Below are 21,348 nucleotides of genomic sequence, written 5' to 3'. Positions count from 1 at the left end.
TGTTTAGACAAGTAGTGCAAAGCGTGGTCGGGAACCGTGCTATGCAGCTACATTGTAGATTTGTGGCTTTCTGAAAATAACATCAATATTTTTGTCTATATTTATTGACATTAATGTTAGAAAACCATATATCTGATGCCGATGTTTACAATATTATATACAGAGTTAAAGGCGTTATATTTGTGGTTTCTTGGCGGACTCCGTTTTCCTATAGTTTTTAATGCTCGTTTTTACATCAATTTCATATGATATTGCGGTCAAGTTATTTTCACTGCAGATTCAATTTTATGGTTTTGACCTACAGTGAAAATAGCGAAAATTAAACGACAGCAAAAATAAAGCTGTATACAGTTTAAAAATCCTGTAATGTTTCTATAATTTGGAGACCTCTTCTCAGGTAAGCTGAATAAATGAGAGATTTAGTGTGTCCGTAATCACAGTAGCATCACACCCCTTGGTGAATTTTGTCAGCTTTGATGATAATTTCTGTTCTTTTGTTTATCCTGAAAAAAGACCAACTACACAGCTGTATAACACCCACCACTACAGGGTACCAGCAAACCAAAGCAAACATGGCCATTTTCAATTCCTCACTTCTAGCGACGTCATTGTCATTCATTTTTCCGGAAGTCAATTTTCTCACTTCACCGTATCCGAATCGGTTCAATATGCTTACAACGAGCATTGGCGACAGGGAGTTGGCTGGCTTGGTAATCAGTGCGTTTGTCCCAAATACCATTGAGGATATAGGATGCCTGGTTCAAAGAAACAGTGTAAATATCTTACGAGTTCACATGTTTATTGAGCGGGCGTTTAAGAAGTTCAACATGATTAATTGAAGTTATTTTTTGTTTTAGAAAATAACCGAAAACCATCAAGCGGATAAAATCTAAAGCAGCTAATTCACGACTTCTAAAACTATTTTACAAATGAAGTTTTCCCAAATAAAGAAGTAAATGCCACAATATTTTACCCATTCAACATTAGCAGTATGCATTTCTAAGTTGCTGAAATTGGGGGAAATCATTGAAAATTAGAAGGTTCCCTACGTAGAACACCTCCAATATTGTAAATAAATGATAAACTTTTAGTAGTCAAGGTTATTTTTAGTTATTCTAATTCATGAGAAAAAATCCTTACCATTACCAAGTTACAGGCTAATGAGGTTGACATCTCGATTTAACAACCAAAAGGTGTCGATATTCACCGAGATCAAGATTTCTCAAATAGCGCTTAGAGCAGGGGGATCTGAAAACGACCAATGAAGAACCGTGTTCTGAGAAGTAGACATAACCTTTGTTTTGGCAAATTAGATAAGTGCTTACTAGGCGCTATATCCAGAAAGTTTATAATGTAATGCTATCAAAACATGTATATTTTGCTTTTTAAACACATTTAATGATTATCCCTACCTTTATACATAGCTATATGTACTTGGTTTTACTTTTTTTAAAAAGAGGGACAAACATGATTACTTTGTGGAATTCATGTTTCAGTTGTTTTGTCGACCTTGTAAGGCAAAGACTGTTCAAATCTGGTTGGAAAAGACAACCACACAATCCTCCCCTTTGATGAACGATATAAGAATATCCAACTGCTCCTCTTTCAGCCTCTCTATCACAAATTTTCAAAAACCTCAGCCAAGCTCGATTTCGACATTTTCTTGAATAAAGTAACAATAGTTGTGATTGGATGTTATTATCATTAAGGTCGTGTCTACGTCACAGAACATGGCTCTCTATTGGTCGTTGACAGATATCTGTGCGCAGTTTGATAGATCTATATTAAAATCAGATTGCGAGGCCAACGAAAAATGTGATTGATTGGTTGTTTTACGTCCCATCGAGAATTTTTCACTCTTATTGAGACGTCATCAGCTGTAGGTGAAGAACCACAAAGTTAGACCCATGCTTAGCGTTCAGGGCCGTAACAGTGAAAGTTCTTTAACGTTCCAAAGCCCGCCGCGAGAAGGGACCTCCGTTTTTAAGATAATTTATCCGAAAAATCTGTGAATGTCAAGCATTTGGCGAAGGAACAATCACAATTTATATTTACGTTTTAGGTTTGACGCGGCCATGACATGAGCGAAGCTCAAAAATGGTGAAGTCTCCATGTGAGTGAAAAATTCTCCAGAGACGTTAAACAACAATCGAACTCATGACCTCCCGGTTACAATGCAAACGCTCTATCACTGAGCTACCGCGACAAGTACCACCGATGTGAGTACAAGTATCATTTTCATGGGGTTAATAAATAAACAATTGCTTTATCAAATAAATTCCATTCAAATCAACATTAACTTACTTTCGGTTGTACTTTTCCATATTTGCGTCCGTTATATCGGCAAGAGGCAGTTTGATTAGAGATGCGGCAGAATTTGTGAAACAACTAAAGAAAAATAAGAACAGGCGTCAAGAATAACTACAGAAAATGTCAATCTTAGTAAAAACAACTACACAAAAATAAGAACAGGCGTTACATAAAACTACAGAAAATAGCAATCCTAGTAATAAACAAAAATAATAACTGGGGTTACATAAAACTACAGAAAATATCAATCCTAGCAATGAACAACTAAATCGAGAGCCGACTAGTAGATGTGTCAGTGTGATACGGATGCCCCGCTGAATATTGGAAAGTCCCATGATGTGAAAATGAAAATAGTATTAGGTGCATCTAAAACAAAACCTTAATATAATGAACTGCTTTTTATGGTGCGTTTTTTTTATAAGTTCCGAAGATAATTGTATATTACATTTGTTTCCATGGAAGCACACAGTGAAGCTTAATTACTACGACACACTTTGGATGCAGAAGGTACACACGGACTTATTCCATTAACTGACATTTTATATAGAATATTGTATTTATGTAGGATAAAAAAAAATCCTAGTTAACAAGAAAATGACATTTGGTATAAATTGCATCTAATTAATGACGCATTTTGCAGCACTGTTCATTTCACACTTTATAACAAATTGATGATAAAAAATTAGCACCCTTTGTTCGTACATTTTTGTACATTTTATTAATGCATGCATGTAAAGTTTATCAAATAAAAATGTCTGCCTTAAATATTTTTCAAGTCCAGTCTCAATAATTCTGGTAGAGCAGTAAACAAGGACGAGAAACTTAATCTTAATTCATCATGATAAAGGTACATACGTTCTCATTAAGCTCACTGCCTACCAGCATATCTAATAGAAACAAGTCTGGAATTAATAACTAAATAACTTTCAAAGTTCATGGGGAATAATTAAGTTGATCGACATGAAACTAGAGCTATTTCTGCAAACACAAACCCCAAAAGCTCGGAAAACTGTAAATAATGAAGAAAAAATCCAAGTCTAAGGTCTTCGTAAAAGTAGCAAAATCGACAAGAAATTCAAACTTGATCTATAGATCTACTAAAAATTAGTTCAATACAATGTATCTACAAGCATAGCAGAACTAATTATGATGAACTGAAGAAAATACTGAAGGGGGCATAAAAAATCCTCCCAAATTGGTAACTCTGTTTACAAATGTTAATTGCACTGAACAATTAAGTAATCAATCAATCACAATATCGATTGGTACCAACAAGATAACAACAGCGTCCTGCAAGTGAGGGTTTTAATAAAGCGTCCATGGCACCAATATTGACAATGGAATATCATTAAATGATACTTACTCATCAAATAACAAAAACAACAGTATTAGCCACGGATAATCTGGTCCAACGATGAAATACAAAAAGAGCCCGCTGCAAATTTTCCAAATAAAGTTTGTGCGGTATATTTTCTGGTACGAAAAATGTTCAATGAGCGGAGCGAAGACAATGACAACTATCTGCAACAGAGGCAAGAGACTATGAATGATATAATCGGAAATATAGCATACATGTAGTTCGACCCATCCGAGCTTCGCCCGGCATTATCTAAGTAGAACATGCTTCGTTTAATTTTGTTAAGTCTTCCTTTCGTTTTCGGTGCAAAATTTGGGCTAGTAATATGTTTTATCTTGTTACTTCATAAAGTCTAACAGCAGACAACTTGGGGAGGCGAGATCCGCTGGTGTTGAGAATGACTTTATAAGCGTTTTTAGCCCCCCCCCCCCCCCCCCCCCCCCCTAATCGGACGGGAGTTCCTCAGTTCAAGAAAGTTTTATTCAGCGAAGTGATCAGTTATCAAGCTCTTTTAGAAAAAAGGCGGGGAAAAGTTTTATTAATGTCAGACATAATAAAGCTATCAAATAAGCAATAACTTATACTGAGGTTTTATACTTTAATTTTTTCTTTAATAAACGAGCTCGATTACCCCATAATTTTTTTTCATAAATATTTTTCACGTTGTTTTTGTTTCGCTGTTATCAATATTATCAAAATGAACAGCACCAAATTCTATCTATTTTTAAGTTGAATTATGCAATGAATAAAGTAAATCACTATCATTTTCTATATAATTCAACGGAACATAGTGTCGCTACTGTTAAAACAATGCTATGTTGAAGACGTAATTATTAAAAACTGTGTTATTGAACGAAAAACAATTTTCCCACAGTAGTATATACTACATTGTCAAGATACATCGGTCAAATTTTCAGGTGGGTTTTCGAATGAGAGAAAAAAAGCCTGTAAACCCGCGACCTACATTAAGTTGAGATAGTTTAATTGGCATATACATGTACATGTATTTAACTTACACAAAACACAGATCAAGCTTAATTAATTCTTGAGATGCATTTAAAACAGAGAATTAGGGGGGGGGGGGGGGGGCTTTTTATGTACACAATCGTACCTTGTTCTTTGTCTCCGTGGCCGAGTGGCTATAAAGCATCGTGCTAAAAATCACACGGCCTCTCACCTCTGTCGGCGCGGGTTCGAATCCCGCTCGCGCCGGTAAGTGAGAAAGTTTCCCAGTTTACTTTCGGAAGATCGGTGGTCTTTTCCCAGGTACATTGTATCTGGGTTCTTTCTTCCACCAATAAAAACTGGGCCCACCAGATAACTGAAAAATTGTTGAGCGTGGCGGAAAACATCAATCAATCAATCGTCTCTTGAAAAGAAGCAAAATATGAAATGTCAGTCAAATATACAGACTCTTGACAAACGAAGATAAAAAAGCTGACCTCACTCTTCAGCTTATGTGAGATATGGCATATTATTGTATCATCATAATGCTTTGGTACCTGAGATGAAAAAGGAACACATCCGTAAAAGGTACTCCTCATCCTCTGTGAAATATAATTTGCTGGAACCATTTGATCACAAATTACAGCTAAAAAGTTTATCAAATATGTCTTATGAAACTCCTGGAAGAAGTTGGTTATGACAAACGAGAGAAAATTGATGTCAGACAGAATTTGTAACGTTTGTTGGAAATAGGACTCATGACCACTGCGCTCGTGGAGAACCTGATCGGGTGATTTGTTTTTCTGTTTCATTTGGTTCAAGTCAAATCTGGTATGACAGTGTTTGCCGCAGTAATGCATTAGGACCCAGCTCAGAAAAGCAACAATTACAGAAACAAATTGAAAAGCTCTGAAATTTATCAAACTGCTGGAAGCGTGGTCCAAGAACAAGATACTACTCGAACCGACAAGAGAGCCCAAGGTGGCATATCGGGTAAGTGTTATTCTCTTTGATGGGTCCTGAGATATTTCAGTGAATAAACAACAGGATGCAAGCCCAACTAATGTAAACATAGTATCCCAAAAGCATAAAGCTATTATCAAATGCAATCCAATTATTGTCGGGTTCGGGCTCCACTGAAACCATGGCACAAGAAATGACAATGCAAAGAAAGGTGCACCATACAAAACCATATTTCGCCGTGTAGACATAAATCTTATATTTTTGTTATCTGCACAATATGCAAATAGGGGATCATTGATCGCATTCCATATCAAGAACATGACTTGAGCAAACTGGAACCATGCTTCTTGAACTTGATAAATATTGAGAAACACGTTGACATAGTAAAAATTGAAAGCTTGGCTGATCAAGTTGAAGCCGGTAGTGAGAGCGCAGTAGGCTATGACTTGGTGATTGTGGTCCTTGTTCCTCATCATCACAGTCATTCTGAAAATAAATACCGAGTATTCAAAAATATCGACTGTAGGCGAACAGATCAAAGGACTTCCGACTCGCAGTGAGTACTGATCCCGATGGCTAACCATACTACATTCCTTGATGTGCCTTACATTTTCACGTAAGAATATACGCACCGTGATGTACAACAATAAAACAGCGAAGTTTATGTGTAAATTTGATTGTCCAAGTATTTCAAATACTCTTACTTAGTTCCACAAGACGACAAACATCTCCGTTCAACGCTCACTCGTTTCTTTCGTTACGATGTCCAGAACGTGTCAACAAGGTAAGGCAGCCTATAAATGTCTTAACCCTGATTTAGGATGGAATTTTGTACGAGTCTTAAATATATGAAAACGCCGGTGGTTTCGGTGGCAAAGTAAGCAAGAGGCCCCATGGGATACAACACGTACCTGTGTCGCGTTGCTGATTAATTATCGCCTTCAACTTGTTGAATATTACATCACTAATGAAAGTGGTACTAGCGATTGGTAAATAAGAGAAAAAAAACACAAATGATTTGAGAGTTCAAACTATTTACTCTTTAAGATATAAGTGTAACGTCACCGGAACACTAACGCACTGGATTATCACTCCTTGAAATAATGTAAATAATTACTAAAGAACGAAAACACACAAGTCTTGTATTTTAAACGAATAACAAGTTTATTCTGAACACAGATTTATTCAGTTTTATAAAAGTTTAATGAATAGAAGATAATTACGAGTTTACATTCTTGTCTTACATGTATGTATTCTGACCCGGTAATATTTTAACCAGTAATTTAGCGACTGGTAAACTCAACCGGTAATGAATTCAAGAAACATTAATTAAATCCAAGAAAACTGGTAAATCTAACCAGTAGTTCAAGCAACTGGTAAACTCAACCAGTAATACCCAAGAAATATTAATTAAATCCAAGGAGACTGGGCAACCTAACCATTAATGAACGACACTGGTAAATATTTAACCAGTAACGATAATTAAATATCTGACGTGGTATTGACTGGCAATCCCAACCAGTAATATAAAACACTTAGCACTCGCTGCTAAAACTCAACGCTAAATATTAACAAATCACAACCCTCCGTGAATGCTAATTAGCGATAAACCTAACTTTCCTACTTGAACTTAGAAAGTTATCAAACAGAGTAAACCCTCTCGGCACTCTGTAAACTGGTTAGCTGCTACTAATACTAAAATACTAAAACTGGTAATCTCAACCATTAATGTAAAACACTTAGCACTCGCTGCTAAAACTAATCAGCCTATATTAACAAACCACGACTCCTTTCATGAATGTTAAATAGCAAAACTTAAGTTTCCCCCTACTTGGAACTTAGAAAATATCTAACAGAGCAATACACACCCTCTTGGTACTCTGTAAATGTAGCAACTCTGTATAGTCTGCAAGTACTCGGATATTTACGTTGCATATCATGACATCATGAAACGCGACCAATCAAAAGCGTCGCGTACAAAACTACCGATTATCGATACCTCCCCCTTTCCCACACTAAATATTCCCACACGATAAAAATAATTAAATAAATTAATCAAGCGCAATAATTAACAATCATTGCCTATAAAACAATTGACTGTAATACTATTTTAAATAAATTTTGCAATTAAATTCTGTAATAATACTTGTGCACAAATTATGCGCAATGCATTATGGGAAAAGACCGTCAACAATAAACAAAGCACTCGGGAACACTCGAGGTAAGGTTAGGCTAACAAAATACAACTAACTACGGCATCAGAAATAATGCCACGCTCAAAGCATATTTACAACAAGTAAATTAAATAGTTTAACTATCGAACATTCACACATTCGGTGTATAATCATGTTATTTATAAGTTCTGTACATGAAAGAAAATACCGCGCTATCGAAACTCATTCGGGGACGATGTCACAACACAAAAAAAAAAACGTATGCACACAAAAAATGAGGCTGGCGCGTCTTGACATCTTACATTTATTATTATTTATTATTTAAGGTAAAGTCTTCATTTCATTATAGCATTCGAATTGTCTTACAACAGGAGATTTTCTTTAAAAGTTCATTACGATTTATGTCCATCTGTAGAATAGCCTCTATATCAGTTTGTAAATTGCAATAGAATAGATCGATTTTCAGGTCTAGTTAGGATAACTTTGTTGTAGAATGCACCTAGGTTTCAAATATATGTAAATACATATAAAGTTTAATTTTTATTACTTACCTGTGAGCATTCAATGTTGACATTTTCAAATGAGTGCAAGTTGACCAATGATTCCTCTTCTGGTGACGTGAATTCATCGAAGTTTCACATGTACTATATTTATTAACTTTGAATTTATGCAATGTTACATGGAATCATTGTTCCTGTCATTATGGTTGTATTTATTTCAAATGATGTACATGTAATTGTATGTAGGTTTTACACTAAAAGTATGTCTGATTGTAAGGTCCAAAGGGACTTGGACCATTTTTTTTTGAAGGGGGCAAAATGTAAGATGTCAAGACGCGCCAGCCTCATTTTTTGTGTGCATACGTTTTTTTTTTTGTGTTGTGACATCGTCCCCGAATGAGTTTCGATAGCGCGGTATTTTCTTTCATGTACAGAACTTATAAATAACATGATTATACACCGAATGTGTGAATGTTCGATAGTTAAACTATTTAATTTACTTGTTGTAAATATGCTTTGAGCGTGGCATTATTTCTGATGCCGTAGTTAGTTGTATTTTGTTAGCCTAACCTTACCTCGAGTGTTCCCGAGTGCTTTGTTTATTGTTGACGGTCTTTTCCCATAATGCATTGCGCATAATTTGTGCACAAGTATTATTACAGAATTTAATTGCAATATTTATTTAAAATAGTATTACAGTCAATTGTTTTATAGGCAATGATTGTTAATTATTGCGCTTGATTAATTTATTTAATTATTTTTATCGTGTGGGAATATTTAGTGTGGGAAAGGGGGAGGTATCGATAATCGGTAGTTTTGTACGCGACGCTTTTGATTGGTCGCGTTTCATGATGTCATGATATGCAACGTAAATATCCGAGTACTTGCAGACTATACAGAGTTGCTACATTTACAGAGTACCAAGAGGGTGTGTATTGCTCTGTTAGATATTTTCTAAGTTCCAAGTAGGGGGAAACTTAAGTTTTGCTATTTAACATTCATGAAAGGAGTCGTGGTTTGTTAATATAGGCTGATTTGTTTTAGCAGCGAGTGCTAAGTGTTTTACATTACTGGTTGAGATTACCAGTTTTAGTATTTTAGTATTAGTAGCAGCTAACCAGTTTACAGAGTGCCGAGAGGGTTTACTCTGTTTGATAACTTTCTAAGTTCAAGTAGGAAAGTTAGGTTTATCGCTAATTAGCATTCACGGAGGGTTGTGATTTGTTAATATTTAGCGTTGAGTTTTAGCAGCGAGTGCTAAGTGTTTTATATTACTGGTTGGGATTGCCAGTCAATACCACGTCAGATATTTAATTATCGTTACTGGTTAAATATTTACCAGTGTCGTTCATTAATGGTTAGGTTGCCCAGTCTCCTTGGATTTAATTAATATTTCTTGGGTATTACTGGTTGAGTTTACCAGTTGCTTGAACTACTGGTTAGATTTACCAGTTTTCTTGGATTTAATTAATGTTTCTTGAATTCATTACCGGTTGAGTTTACCAGTCGCTAAATTACTGGTTAAAATATTACCGGGTCAGAATACATACATGTAAGACAAGAATGTAAACTCGTAATTATCTTCTATTCATTAAACTTTTATAAAACTGAATAAATCTGTGTTCAGAATAAACTTGTTATTCGTTTAAAATACAAGACTTGTGTGTTTTCGTTCTTTAGTAATTATTTACATTATTTCAAGGAGTGATAATCCAGTGCGTTAGTGTTCCGGTGACGTTACAATATTTTGGCATCCACGGCGGGATCTGTTAAATTAACAGATCCAGTGATCAAATCTAAGCCTCTGAAGTTTAGTTAGACACAAGTCTTGAATATCACAGGTTTTTCTGAACACATTTATTCATTATGGGTAACAAAAGAAAAACTAAAAATCGGGCCGCTGTTCGTGGTCGCGATCACCCGTCTCCTGACATCCGAGTTTCGTCGGCAGACCGTGAATCGGAGAAGAGTTTGAGTTCCAGAGAAGGAAGTCCAGAGAGATATTCTCCATCTGCAGAGAAAGAAAAACCAATTGAGACAACGTGCAATAATACAGGGCACGATATACAGTTAGTAGTTGAGTCTTCCACGTGCAATACTCATCTAACATGGGCAAATGACAGTATGTCCGTTTCACGCCAGTGTTCTGAAAATACAGGTGACATACCTGTTTCTTGTAGTTTATATGAAAATCTAGATCAAATAGCGAATTCTTGTGTTATGTCACCAAATACAGGTAGTGTACCTGTCATGTGCAATTCATTTCAAAATATAGGTTACGTACCTGTCACTTGTACAAATACAATGACGCAAGGTAATTCTTACGATATTCAAACACTGAATATGCAAGCAACTTTTCCGTTATGCGGGAATCATCCACGAAGTTTATACAGTGGGGAAGGCGACGGAACAGACCAAGCTGCACGACCAGTGAGCAGACTAATCTCTCTACCCGACACGGCGGTCAGCAATACTCCAACAACGTATAGTACAGGCGCACACCATTGTACACCTACAGTAAGACATATGGTCTCTACCCATCATAGTACTGATTCTTTATCAGTTTCACCGCCCGTAACCTTGATACCCCCGGGTATGACCTACTCTTCAGCAAGATCCCATGGACAGTTTTCCGGACCTACTCAATTTATTGCAGATAACACACCTGTACATGTTAACAGAGGTGTCGTTATGAACACTCTAAACAATCATGATAGAATTGTGCACTCACAGAACGCAGGTCATGTACAATTCATACCACCCGTAACCTTGATACCCCAAACTATATCATCAAATCTATCAACCAGAATAGATCACCAAAACCAGCATCAAGGCTACATACATCCCAGAGCAAATGATACAGGTCATTTACCTGTTTCCCCTAGCATTTGTCACCTTTTACCACGCTCTGTTGGTTCTCTACCTGCTACATGTGCAGGTCATTTACCTGTTTCTTCTATACATAGTATGCCGGTTGTTTCTAGCGTACACTCTCACATGACCCATCCCCTACCTACCACTATAGGTCACAATGCTAGCCACGTTTTTGCAGAGGATCCTTCACCTTTTCCTTCTCACGGCTGTACGAGAAACAGACCCAGTCAACCGACCATATCGGATGCAACACAGCCTGTAAATCTAGCAGAGATGATACGTGCTGAAGTCGGGAATGCGCTACAGAACCTGCTACAAAACCCCAGTACTCTTTCCGTAGGAACCACTCCAGGAAATCGAGATAGCATTAGCGAAAATGAGGACTATGATGAAAATTCCACATGCAGTAATTTTGAACAGATTCTAGACCAACCCAGACCTAGAAAGTCAAGCGTAAAGATACCACCATTTACCGGGAAAGAGGATTGGAAAATATGGTATGCTAGATTTGATGAGATGGCTGAACGGAGAAGATGGTCTGAGCTACAGAGATTGGATGAACTGTTGCCGCGATTGCATGACACTGCAGCAGAATTCGTCTATGGACAACTCCCGAAGTCCACACGTAAACATTACCTTAAATTAATACAGGAATTGAATAACAGATTCAGAGTAGTGGAAACAAGGAAAACCTTTATTGCTAAATTTAGCAACAGACAGCAAAAGCCAGGTGAAAAAGTAGAAGATTACGCAGCAGATTTGAAACGGCTCTATGATAAAGCACACCCCAAAAGAAATGCAGATACGAGAGAGGAAGACTTGTTGCGTCGATTTTTGGATGGGCTCTCGGACAAGTATGCACAGTTTCATGTGGAATATGTAAAGGAGCCCGAGAACATTGACGAGGCCGTCCTCCAGGTTGTCAGCTATGAAGAGACTGGGAGAGGACAGAAACAAAGGGTAGCTCGTCAAGTTCGAGAACAGAGAGATGAGAAAAAGACCAACTCTATGAAGGCACATCCCGTGAGACCCGATGAGTTGTCGACGAAAGCAAAGATAAATAACGAACAAACCAGCATAAGAGATCTCCAGGAGCAGTTAGAAAAGGTACGTCGAGAGTTGGAGAAGCACAGTCAACATTATGGAAACACCTCAGCAGACTGTGATCGGAAAACACAGCAGCAGAGAACAGGGCCAAACAACAAAATGGCCTCTGTGCAGTGTTATTGCTGCAAGGCTTATGGACACATTGCAAGGGACTGTCCACAGAAGAAGGATGTGTCACCCCAGGAGTCGCAATCTGTTGCTGCTGCCTCTCATTTAAATGGCCAGTAGCCATTTCTGAGGGTCGAGAGATGGCTGAAGGAAAAACTGACCTACTGACGGACAGTGAAGACCCCGAAACCATGGGACAAGATTTTATTTTTCCATTTTTTTCGAGTAGAAGATTACCAGATTCGACAGGAATCTATATTGAAGGGAAAGTCAACGGAATTAATGTACACTTCACGGCAGACACTGGTGCAACCACTAGCATTCTTTCACTCAAGGCCTACAACGCAATTATAGAAAAAGATAGACCAAAACTAAAGGGAAATTCCGTACTGAAAGGGGCAGGTGGATCTTTAATTCGGGTTTATGGAAATGGAACTTTTAACCTTAATTTAGGTTCACTTACACTGACCCGAAAGCTGCTAGTAGCTGAGATAGAAGACGATGTCCTGTTAGGAATTGACATTTTGAAGGATGAAAAACATGGCAGCGCTGATATCTTACTAACAGAAAATGTTATTCATTTACATGGTCATACTATTCCATGTGTCACTTCCGGAGGAAAACATTCCTCTGGCACGCTGAGATCAGCTGACTTGTATGATGTTCCACCTATGAGTGAATTAATTGTCTCTGCATATATTGAGGGAATGAACAGTACCAATACTAAAGATGCTTTCATGATAGAAGCCTCAGACGGTTTTACAGAGAAATCTTCATTGCTAGTTGCACCAGCCGTCATCCATACTGCTAATAGGATAACTATTCCTGTACGGATTATGAATCCATTTCCTAGGAGTACCCGCGTCTATCCTGATACAATTCTAGGAACATTACAAAGTATAGAAGACATCATACCACTGGAAACCAATAAATCAGAGATAGATGTTAGAAGAGTTTCAGATGTCAACTGCAAAACAAAGGTTGACATTCCCCCACATTTAGATGAACTATGCAGTAGAGCAGTTACACTAATGTCTCCTGAGGAAGAGAGATCTTTTACAACACTTCTCTCTAGATATCAAGATGTGTTTTCCAAGGATGAGTGGGATTTAGGTCAGACAGAATTGACAGAACATCAGATAAATACTGCAGGAGAACTACCATTTAAACAACCACCACGAAGAGTCCCAATTGCTCTTGCCAGTGAAGAGAAGGATGCTGTGCTTGAGTTACAGAAAAAAGGAATAATAAGGCCTTCTTCTTCACCTTGGGCTTCGCCCCTAGTGCTCGTTAGAAAGAAAAATGGCAAGCTGAGAGTTTGTGTTGATTACCGAAAACTCAACAGTATAACCACAAAAGATGCCTTTCCTCTTCCCCGTGTACAAGATTGCTTGGATTCTGTTGCTGGTTCCACCATTTTTACTACACTTGATTTAACTTCTGGGTATCATCAAATCAGAGTGAAGGCAACCGATATCCCCAAAACTGCATTTGTAACTAAATATGGACATTATGAATATGTAACCATGCCTTTCGGGTTAACTAATGCTCCGGCAACATTTCAAAGAGTCATGGAGCTGGCATTGAAAGGGCTACAGTGGGAAACTTGTTTGATTTATTTAGATGACGTCATAATTTACAGTAAAACCTCCGAAGAGCACCTTCAGCGAGTGGAACAAGTCCTACAGAGACTGAGAGAAGCAAATTTGAAACTAAAACCGGAAAAATGCGATTTTTTTCAGGATGAAGTTATTTTCCTTGGTCACAAAATAAACAGAAATGGAATTCTTCCACACATGCAGAATGTTGAGAAAATTGTCAACTGGCCCACTCCTAAGACGCTGACAGAAGTTCGTCAATTCCTTGGCATGGCATCTTATTATAGGAGATTCATTCACAACTTCTCTACCATTGCGAACCCACTTACAAATTTAACAAAGAAAACAGTAGTCTTCCAGTGGACAAAAGAATGTGATAAATCATTTGTCAAACTTAAATCTATCTTGATGGGTCCTGAGATAATGGGTTACCCTGATCCAGACCATGGACAATTCATACTAGACACGGATGCCTGTGATGAAGGTATCGGAGCTGTTTTAAGCCAAGTGCAGGATGGACGAGAACGAGTAATCGCCTATGCTAGTAGGACACTTAACAAAGCTGAGAAGAACTACTGTGTGACTGACAAAGAACTTTTAGCAGTTAAACATTTTGTGGAATACTTTCGCCAGTATTTACTGGGCCAGCAATTTGTAGTCAGGTCAGATCATCAGGCATTAGTTTGGCTTTTTAAGTTGAAAGAGCCCAAGGGCAGAGTTGCAAGATGGATAGAAATTTTGTCAGAATATAACTTTGAGGTTCAGTACAGGCAAGGGAAACAACATGGAAACGCAGACAGTTTATCAAGGTGTCCAAACCCAAAGGATTGCAATTGTCCGGATGTGGATAACATGGAGGTACTTAAATGTGGACCATGCAAGAAATGTCGTCGCAGGGCAGAAAATGTATTACCTTTAGATTCTCAGCAATCTGATGAGGTAACAAGGAAGGTCAGCACCAGGAAACAGGGTCCAGAGTCTTCTTTGTCTGATTGTACTATTTGGAAGAGCCAGTATTCTTCCATTTCTCTCCATACATTTCAGCGTGAGGACCCAGATATCTCACCAGTTCTACAATGGAAAATGAACGATGAACGGCCGAGAAAAGAAGATTCAGTTTCCTGTTCAACTGCAACCAGACACTACCTGAGTTTATGGGATCAATTAGTACTGAAAGAAAATGTTTTGTATAGGTCCTGTACTACAACACTGGGAGATACTTTAGAGCAATTCATTGTCCCAAAAATTCTTAAAAAAGAAATTTTGAAAATGTCTCACTGTTGGCCATTAGCAGGGCATCTAGGAATAAAGAAAACTAAGTTCAGACTAACCAGAAACTTTTACTGGTTTGAGCTGAAAGAGGAAGTTAGGATATTCATTAACACTTGTGATAATTGCTCTATGAACAAACCTCCTGTCCAAAAACCAAAGGGTCTGCTTCAAAATTTGCGATTCGGTGCACCCTGGGAGTGTCTAGCCACAGACTTCATTGGTCCATTGCCTGTAACAGAGAAAGGAAATCGCTACATACTTGTTGTTATGGATTATTTTACCAAGTGGGTAGAAGCATTTCCGGTACCTGACCAAACTGCTGCCACTACAGCCAAAGTTTTATTGAATGAAATTATAACCAGATATGGTTGTCCTTTGATTCTTCATTCAGATCAAGGACGGAACTACGAGTCAAATATATTCAAAGAATTATGTTCTCTTCTACACATAAAGAAAACAAGAACAACTGCTAGGAATCCAAAGTGCAATGGAATGGTTGAGAGATTCAATCGTACACTAGTGCGGATGATTAGGGCATTTATTTCGGATGCTCATGATGAGTGGGATCTTCATCTTCATTGTCTTACATGTGCATATAGATCTACATGTCATGAGTCAACAGGACTTACCCCAAATTTACTTATGTTTGGTAGAGAACTTAGAATGCCCTATGAGGCAACCCATCATGCATTAGGCTCCAATGGTGAAGCAGTTTCATCCTATGGTGAATTTGTAGAAGAAATTAGGTCAAAACTCTATGAGGCCCATGCCATTTGTAGAAAACATTTGTGCCAAGCTGCAAAAAGACAAAGAGATGTGTACAATACTAAAACACTGGTTCATACATATAAAGCGGGTGACATTGTATGGCTCTTGAATGAGAAGATTGGGGACAGTGAGTGTCCGAAGTTTAGAAGTGCTTATATTGGACCATGTGTTGTACTAAAAGTCTTGAGTGAGCTGGTTTTCAAAATTCAGTTAGATGCTCGAGGAGAGAGCAGAGTAGTTAACCATAATAAACTGCTTCCCTATATTGGAAATACACCACCTAAGTGGGTGTTGAAACTTACCAGAGAACTTAAATCAGCATTGTAGATTTTAAGTCAATGAGATTTTGACTTGTTTTATTGAAAATAAAAAGTGAGATACTTTTTCCTGCTATGTTTGTTTATTCATATTGTAGCAATATGCTTAAAACAAATCACGACTTCCATGGGTAAAATTTATCACTTAGCTATCAGGTGATATACCTGATTGGGGTGGACGGGGAGAAATTTAATTTTTTTTTATTATTATGAAACCAAACTTTACATGTGTGTATGATACATGTTAAACTTGTACATATCATTAGAGTATATGTTCATATTACATGATAAAATTTCATGTGTGTATTTATTACTGTGCTTACCTTGTACAGTTCTTTGTTGCAGGTCATTGTCATGTCACAATCATCTGTAATCACTTCAGCTGGAAAGCGTGGTCGAGCGTGGACCTGTAAGCTGTGTCCATTCAAGGGGGAGAGGCACTATGTTTTGAGACACATCTATTCCAAACACTTGACCTTCGATGAATATCCCTACGTGTGTCCTGTTTGCGAATACCGTCATTATGATTACAGCAATTTCTCCAAACACGTCCAGTGGTACTATCTCCATGCAGCGTTGAAGGGTGAAAATTCCTTGCCTATGCCTACGTCATCCGACATGTCAGAGAGCAGCAGGATAGCCCTGGGCATGTTGGACCTGATGTCTGTGGTGGATTCGTTACAGCACTGGCAGCGACAACGCCGAATGCGAACCAGTCAACCTATTCAGCGGCAGACTCCATCATGCGTGCGGCCCATCCTACCAGCCCCAGTCATTGCTGCTGCGCATGACTCTGAACCCAGTCCTGTGACTGTCTGTGCGGATTCCTGTCCCTCTGCCACTGACGTCTTGCACCAGTCACCATCTGCCATATCGCCACCTGTTCCTGTTTCCAACCCAGTTCCTCATCCTACTGACATTCCACCATCCAGTGCACCAGTGCCTTCTTCATCATCAGTACCAGTGTCTGCTTCTTCATCAACGACTCTCCAGCATGACGAGGTTGCCGTCCTGTCGGAGTTTCTGGTCTTCGAAGACACGTCAGAATTCGACCAGGAGCCTTCAACCAGAGAAGTGGGTACCAATACATCACCCAGGAAGGAATCGGACTCTGAGGTAAGGAAACTTCAAGACATCATTGCAAGTCAGGAGAGGGCCCTCCGCAACAATACGAAGGTGATCCAAAACCTCCAGAGGATGTTACAGGAGCAGAAGTCCAATGATGGAACCTCTTGCTCAGTTCATAATGGTCCTGGAGAGGGAGAGCGACCCAAGATCACATCAAGGAGGAAGCTTCCGGCTGTTCCAACTTTGAAGTCAGTCGTTTTTAAACCTCAGAGACAGCGACCTAGACCTAGGAGCCCCCGACTTTCACCTCTGCATGACCTCTTCAAACCAGACACTAAGAAATATAGGAAACATTAGGTAAAACCAAATAGTACATGTATAGGTAGGACATAAGTAACTATAGTATTTATTATTTAAGGTAAAGTCTTCATTTCATTATAGCATTCGAATTGTCTTACAACAGGAGATTTTCTTTAAAAGTTCATTACGATTTATGTCCATCTGTAGAATAGCCTCTATATCAGTTTGTAAATTGCAATAGAATAGATCGATTTTCAGGTCTAGTTAGGATAACTTTGTTGTAGAATGCACCTAGGTTTCAAATATATGTAAATACATATAAAGTTTAATTTTTATTACTTACCTGTGAGCATTCAATGTTGACATTTTCAAATGAGTGCAAGTTGACCAATGATTCCTCTTCTGGTGACGTGAATTCATCGAAGTTTCACATGTACTATATTTATTAACTTTGAATTTATGCAATGTTACATGGAATCATTGTTCCTGTCATTATGGTTGTATTTATTTCAAATGATGTACATGTAATTGTATGTAGGTTTTACACTAAAAGTATGTCTGATTGTAAGGTCCAAAGGGACTTGGACCATTTTTTTTTGAAGGGGGCAAAATGTAAGATGTCAAGACGCGCCAGCCTCATTTTTTGTGTGCATACGTTTTTTTTTGTGTTGTGACATCGTCCCCGAATGAGTTTCGATAGCGCGGTATTTTCTTTCATGTACAGAACTTATAAATAACATGATTATACACCGAATGTGTGAATGTTCGATAGTTAAACTATTTAATTTACTTGTTGTAAATATGCTTTGAGCGTGGCATTATTTCTGATGCCGTAGTTAGTTGTATTTTGTTAGCCTAACCTTACCTCGAGTGTTCCCGAGTGCTTTGTTTATTGTTGACGGTCTTTTCCCATAATGCATTGCGCATAATTTGTGCACAAGTATTATTACAGAATTTAATTGCAATATTTATTTAAAATAGTATTACAGTCAATTGTTTTATAGGCAATGATTGTTAATTATTGCGCTTGATTAATTTATTTAATTATTTTTATCGTGTGGGAATATTTAGTGTGGGAAAGGGGGAGGTATCGATAATCGGTAGTTTTGTACGCGACGCTTTTGATTGGTCGCGTTTCATGATGTCATGATATGCAACGTAAATATCCGAGTACTTGCAGACTATACAGAGTTGCTACATTTACAGAGTACCAAGAGGGTGTGTATTGCTCTGTTAGATATTTTCTAAGTTCCAAGTAGGGGGAAACTTAAGTTTTGCTATTTAACATTCATGAAAGGAGTCGTGGTTTGTTAATATAGGCTGATTTGTTTTAGCAGCGAGTGCTAAGTGTTTTACATTACTGGTTGAGATTACCAGTTTTAGTATTTTAGTATTAGTAGCAGCTAACCAGTTTACAGAGTGCCGAGAGGGTTTACTCTGTTTGATAACTTTCTAAGTTCAAGTAGGAAAGTTAGGTTTATCGCTAATTAGCATTCACGGAGGGTTGTGATTTGTTAATATTTAGCGTTGAGTTTTAGCAGCGAGTGCTAAGTGTTTTATATTACTGGTTGGGATTGCCAGTCAATACCACGTCAGATATTTAATTATCGTTACTGGTTAAATATTTACCAGTGTCGTTCATTAATGGTTAGGTTGCCCAGTCTCCTTGGATTTAATTAATATTTCTTGGGTATTACTGGTTGAGTTTACCAGTTGCTTGAACTACTGGTTAGATTTACCAGTTTTCTTGGATTTAATTAATGTTTCTTGAATTCATTACCGGTTGAGTTTACCAGTCGCTAAATTACTGGTTAAAATATTACCGGGTCAGAATACATACATGTAAGACAAGAATGTAAACTCGTAATTATCTTCTATTCATTAAACTTTTATAAAACTGAATAAATCTGTGTTCAGAATAAACTTGTTATTCGTTTAAAATACAAGACTTGTGTGTTTTCGTTCTTTAGTAATTATTTACATTATTTCAAGGAGTGATAATCCAGTGCGTTAGTGTTCCGGTGACGTTACATAAGTATTGATGAGATGTAATTTCTGTGGAAACGAGGGGGTTATGTATATTCGGTCTTTCCTATCCTCCTCGTTTATGTCCAAGCCTTCATAAAGTATGTGGGAAATCAGTGGCGCTTCTGTTTGAATTTATTTCCGAAGTTGCCAAATATTTGAATATCCCCATTTCTCAAGTTTATCTGATAATAAAATTTTCCATAATGACCTACAATTTGGGTTCAGACACTTTTTAATCCATGCGAGTTTTAAGCTTTTCGCAAAAGATTGAATATGGGATACTTTCAACCCACCTTTATCTTTATCATTCATTATGATATTTCTCTTAATTTTGTCGTTTTTATTATTCCAGATAAATTTGAAAATAAGTTTTTGAATCTCGTCATATAATTTAGTTTTAGGATCTGGAAGGACATATAAACAATGAATAAGAATTGGCAAAGCTAGTGTTTTAATCACCGTGACTTTACCCATAATTGTAAGGTTTCTAAAAGCCCAGTCATGTAACAAATTTTTCATTGATTGCAGTTTTTCCTTAAAATTATCTTCAGTGAAATCATCTTTTTTTAAATCGTATATAATATCAAGAAGCTTGAATTTTCCTTCGTGATTCCAAATTATATTTTGATTTGTTTTGTACTCCTCACCACAGCCCCTTTTACCCCAATCCAGACGGCTTGTGTTTTATGAAAGTTTGTTCTCAAACCAGAACATTGCGCAAAGGATTCTAAACAATCAAGTGATGAATTTAAGCTATTGAGATCATCTGCCAGTGTTAGAGCTGAATCATCCGCGTATTGGCTGATTAGATATTCTGTGTCACTTACTTTAATCCCTTTTATATTAGGGTTGTATTTCATAGATGCACTGAGAAGTTCAACCGCTAAGATAAATATTTAGGGGGAAAGAGGGTCCCCTTGACGAACTCCTCGACTAATTTCGAGGAATAATATCTCCTCAGTGATGCTCAACCGAAATGTTTGAAATCCGAAATCACAATGACATTTTAGAGCTATTATAAGGAAAAACAGTGTGCCAAAAAAGTGTAGTCAAATTCATCTAAGGATAAGAGCTATGCGTGAGGGAGATAATCCTTAATTTTGAAATGAATTTCTAAATTTTATAACAGCAATTAAATATACATCCGTATTTTCAAGCTAGTAACGAAGTACTTAGCTACTGGGCTGTAGAGACCCTCGGGGACTAACAGTCCACCAGCAGAGGCCTCGACCCAGAGGTCATATATGTGACGCTTTACACCGGTATACTTCACACCCTTGTGTGCTTTTCAAAATAAAATTTATTTCTCCCAAATCAATAACATCAAAACCTATGACTTTTCAACACTTTACACGACCATCCCTCACGATAAATTAAAGACTAGACTTTTTGACATCATAGACAGTTGCTTCTTCAACAAAAATGGAAAACAGAAATATTCATATCTAGTGATCAGTCATCCAAAAACTGACTTTGTTAAACACCACTGTGATTCCACGCACAAGTACTCTGAAGTTGAAAGTTGAAATAAATATTATGCTGGAGTTCCTCATTGACAATATCTTCGTGGTCTTTGGAAATCAGGTCTTCCAACAGTCTGTTGGAATTCCCATGGGCACGAATTGTGCTCTTTTGTTAGCTGACCTGTTTCTATATTCA

At 37.6% G+C, this 21,348-nt stretch overlaps 2 protein-coding genes across 3 annotated transcripts; both read right to left on the bottom strand.

Moving 5' to 3' along the window:
* Positions 1-86: 86 nt before the first annotated feature.
* LOC125670693 (transmembrane protein 180-like) lies at positions 87-4,910 on the bottom strand. 2 transcript variants are annotated; one of them, XM_056162608.1, is made up of 4 exons: positions 4,779-4,910; positions 3,674-3,831; positions 2,305-2,388; positions 87-755 (listed from the first exon to the last, which is right to left on the bottom strand). In XM_056162608.1, exons 1-4 carry the CDS (start codon positions 4,815-4,817, stop codon positions 446-448), a joined length of 591 nt encoding a protein of 196 aa, XP_056018583.1. In that variant the 5' UTR covers positions 4,818-4,910; the 3' UTR covers positions 87-445. The 2 variants fall into 2 exon arrangements, with proteins under 2 accessions (XP_056018583.1, XP_056018584.1); XM_056162609.1 differs by lacking the exons at positions 3,674-3,831; positions 4,779-4,910 and adding an exon at positions 3,166-3,622.
* A 1-nt stretch (position 4,911) lies between these two features.
* Positions 4,912-6,060, bottom strand: LOC130054122 (transmembrane protein 180-like). Its single transcript, XM_056162607.1, has 2 exons — positions 5,170-6,060; positions 4,912-5,036 (listed from the first exon to the last, which is right to left on the bottom strand). The coding sequence occupies exons 1-2, from the start codon at positions 6,058-6,060 to the stop codon at positions 5,019-5,021; spliced, it is 909 nt and encodes a 302-aa protein (XP_056018582.1). The 3' UTR covers positions 4,912-5,018.
* Between the last annotated feature and the right edge of the window lie 15,288 nt (positions 6,061-21,348).

This window comes from Ostrea edulis, chromosome 4 (assembly GCF_947568905.1).
Source record: "Ostrea edulis chromosome 4, xbOstEdul1.1, whole genome shotgun sequence".
NCBI classification, from domain to species: domain Eukaryota; kingdom Metazoa; phylum Mollusca; class Bivalvia; order Ostreida; family Ostreidae; genus Ostrea; species Ostrea edulis.
The sequence above is the reverse complement of the archived record's forward strand: the minus strand, read 5'-3'. Positions and strand labels throughout refer to the sequence as shown.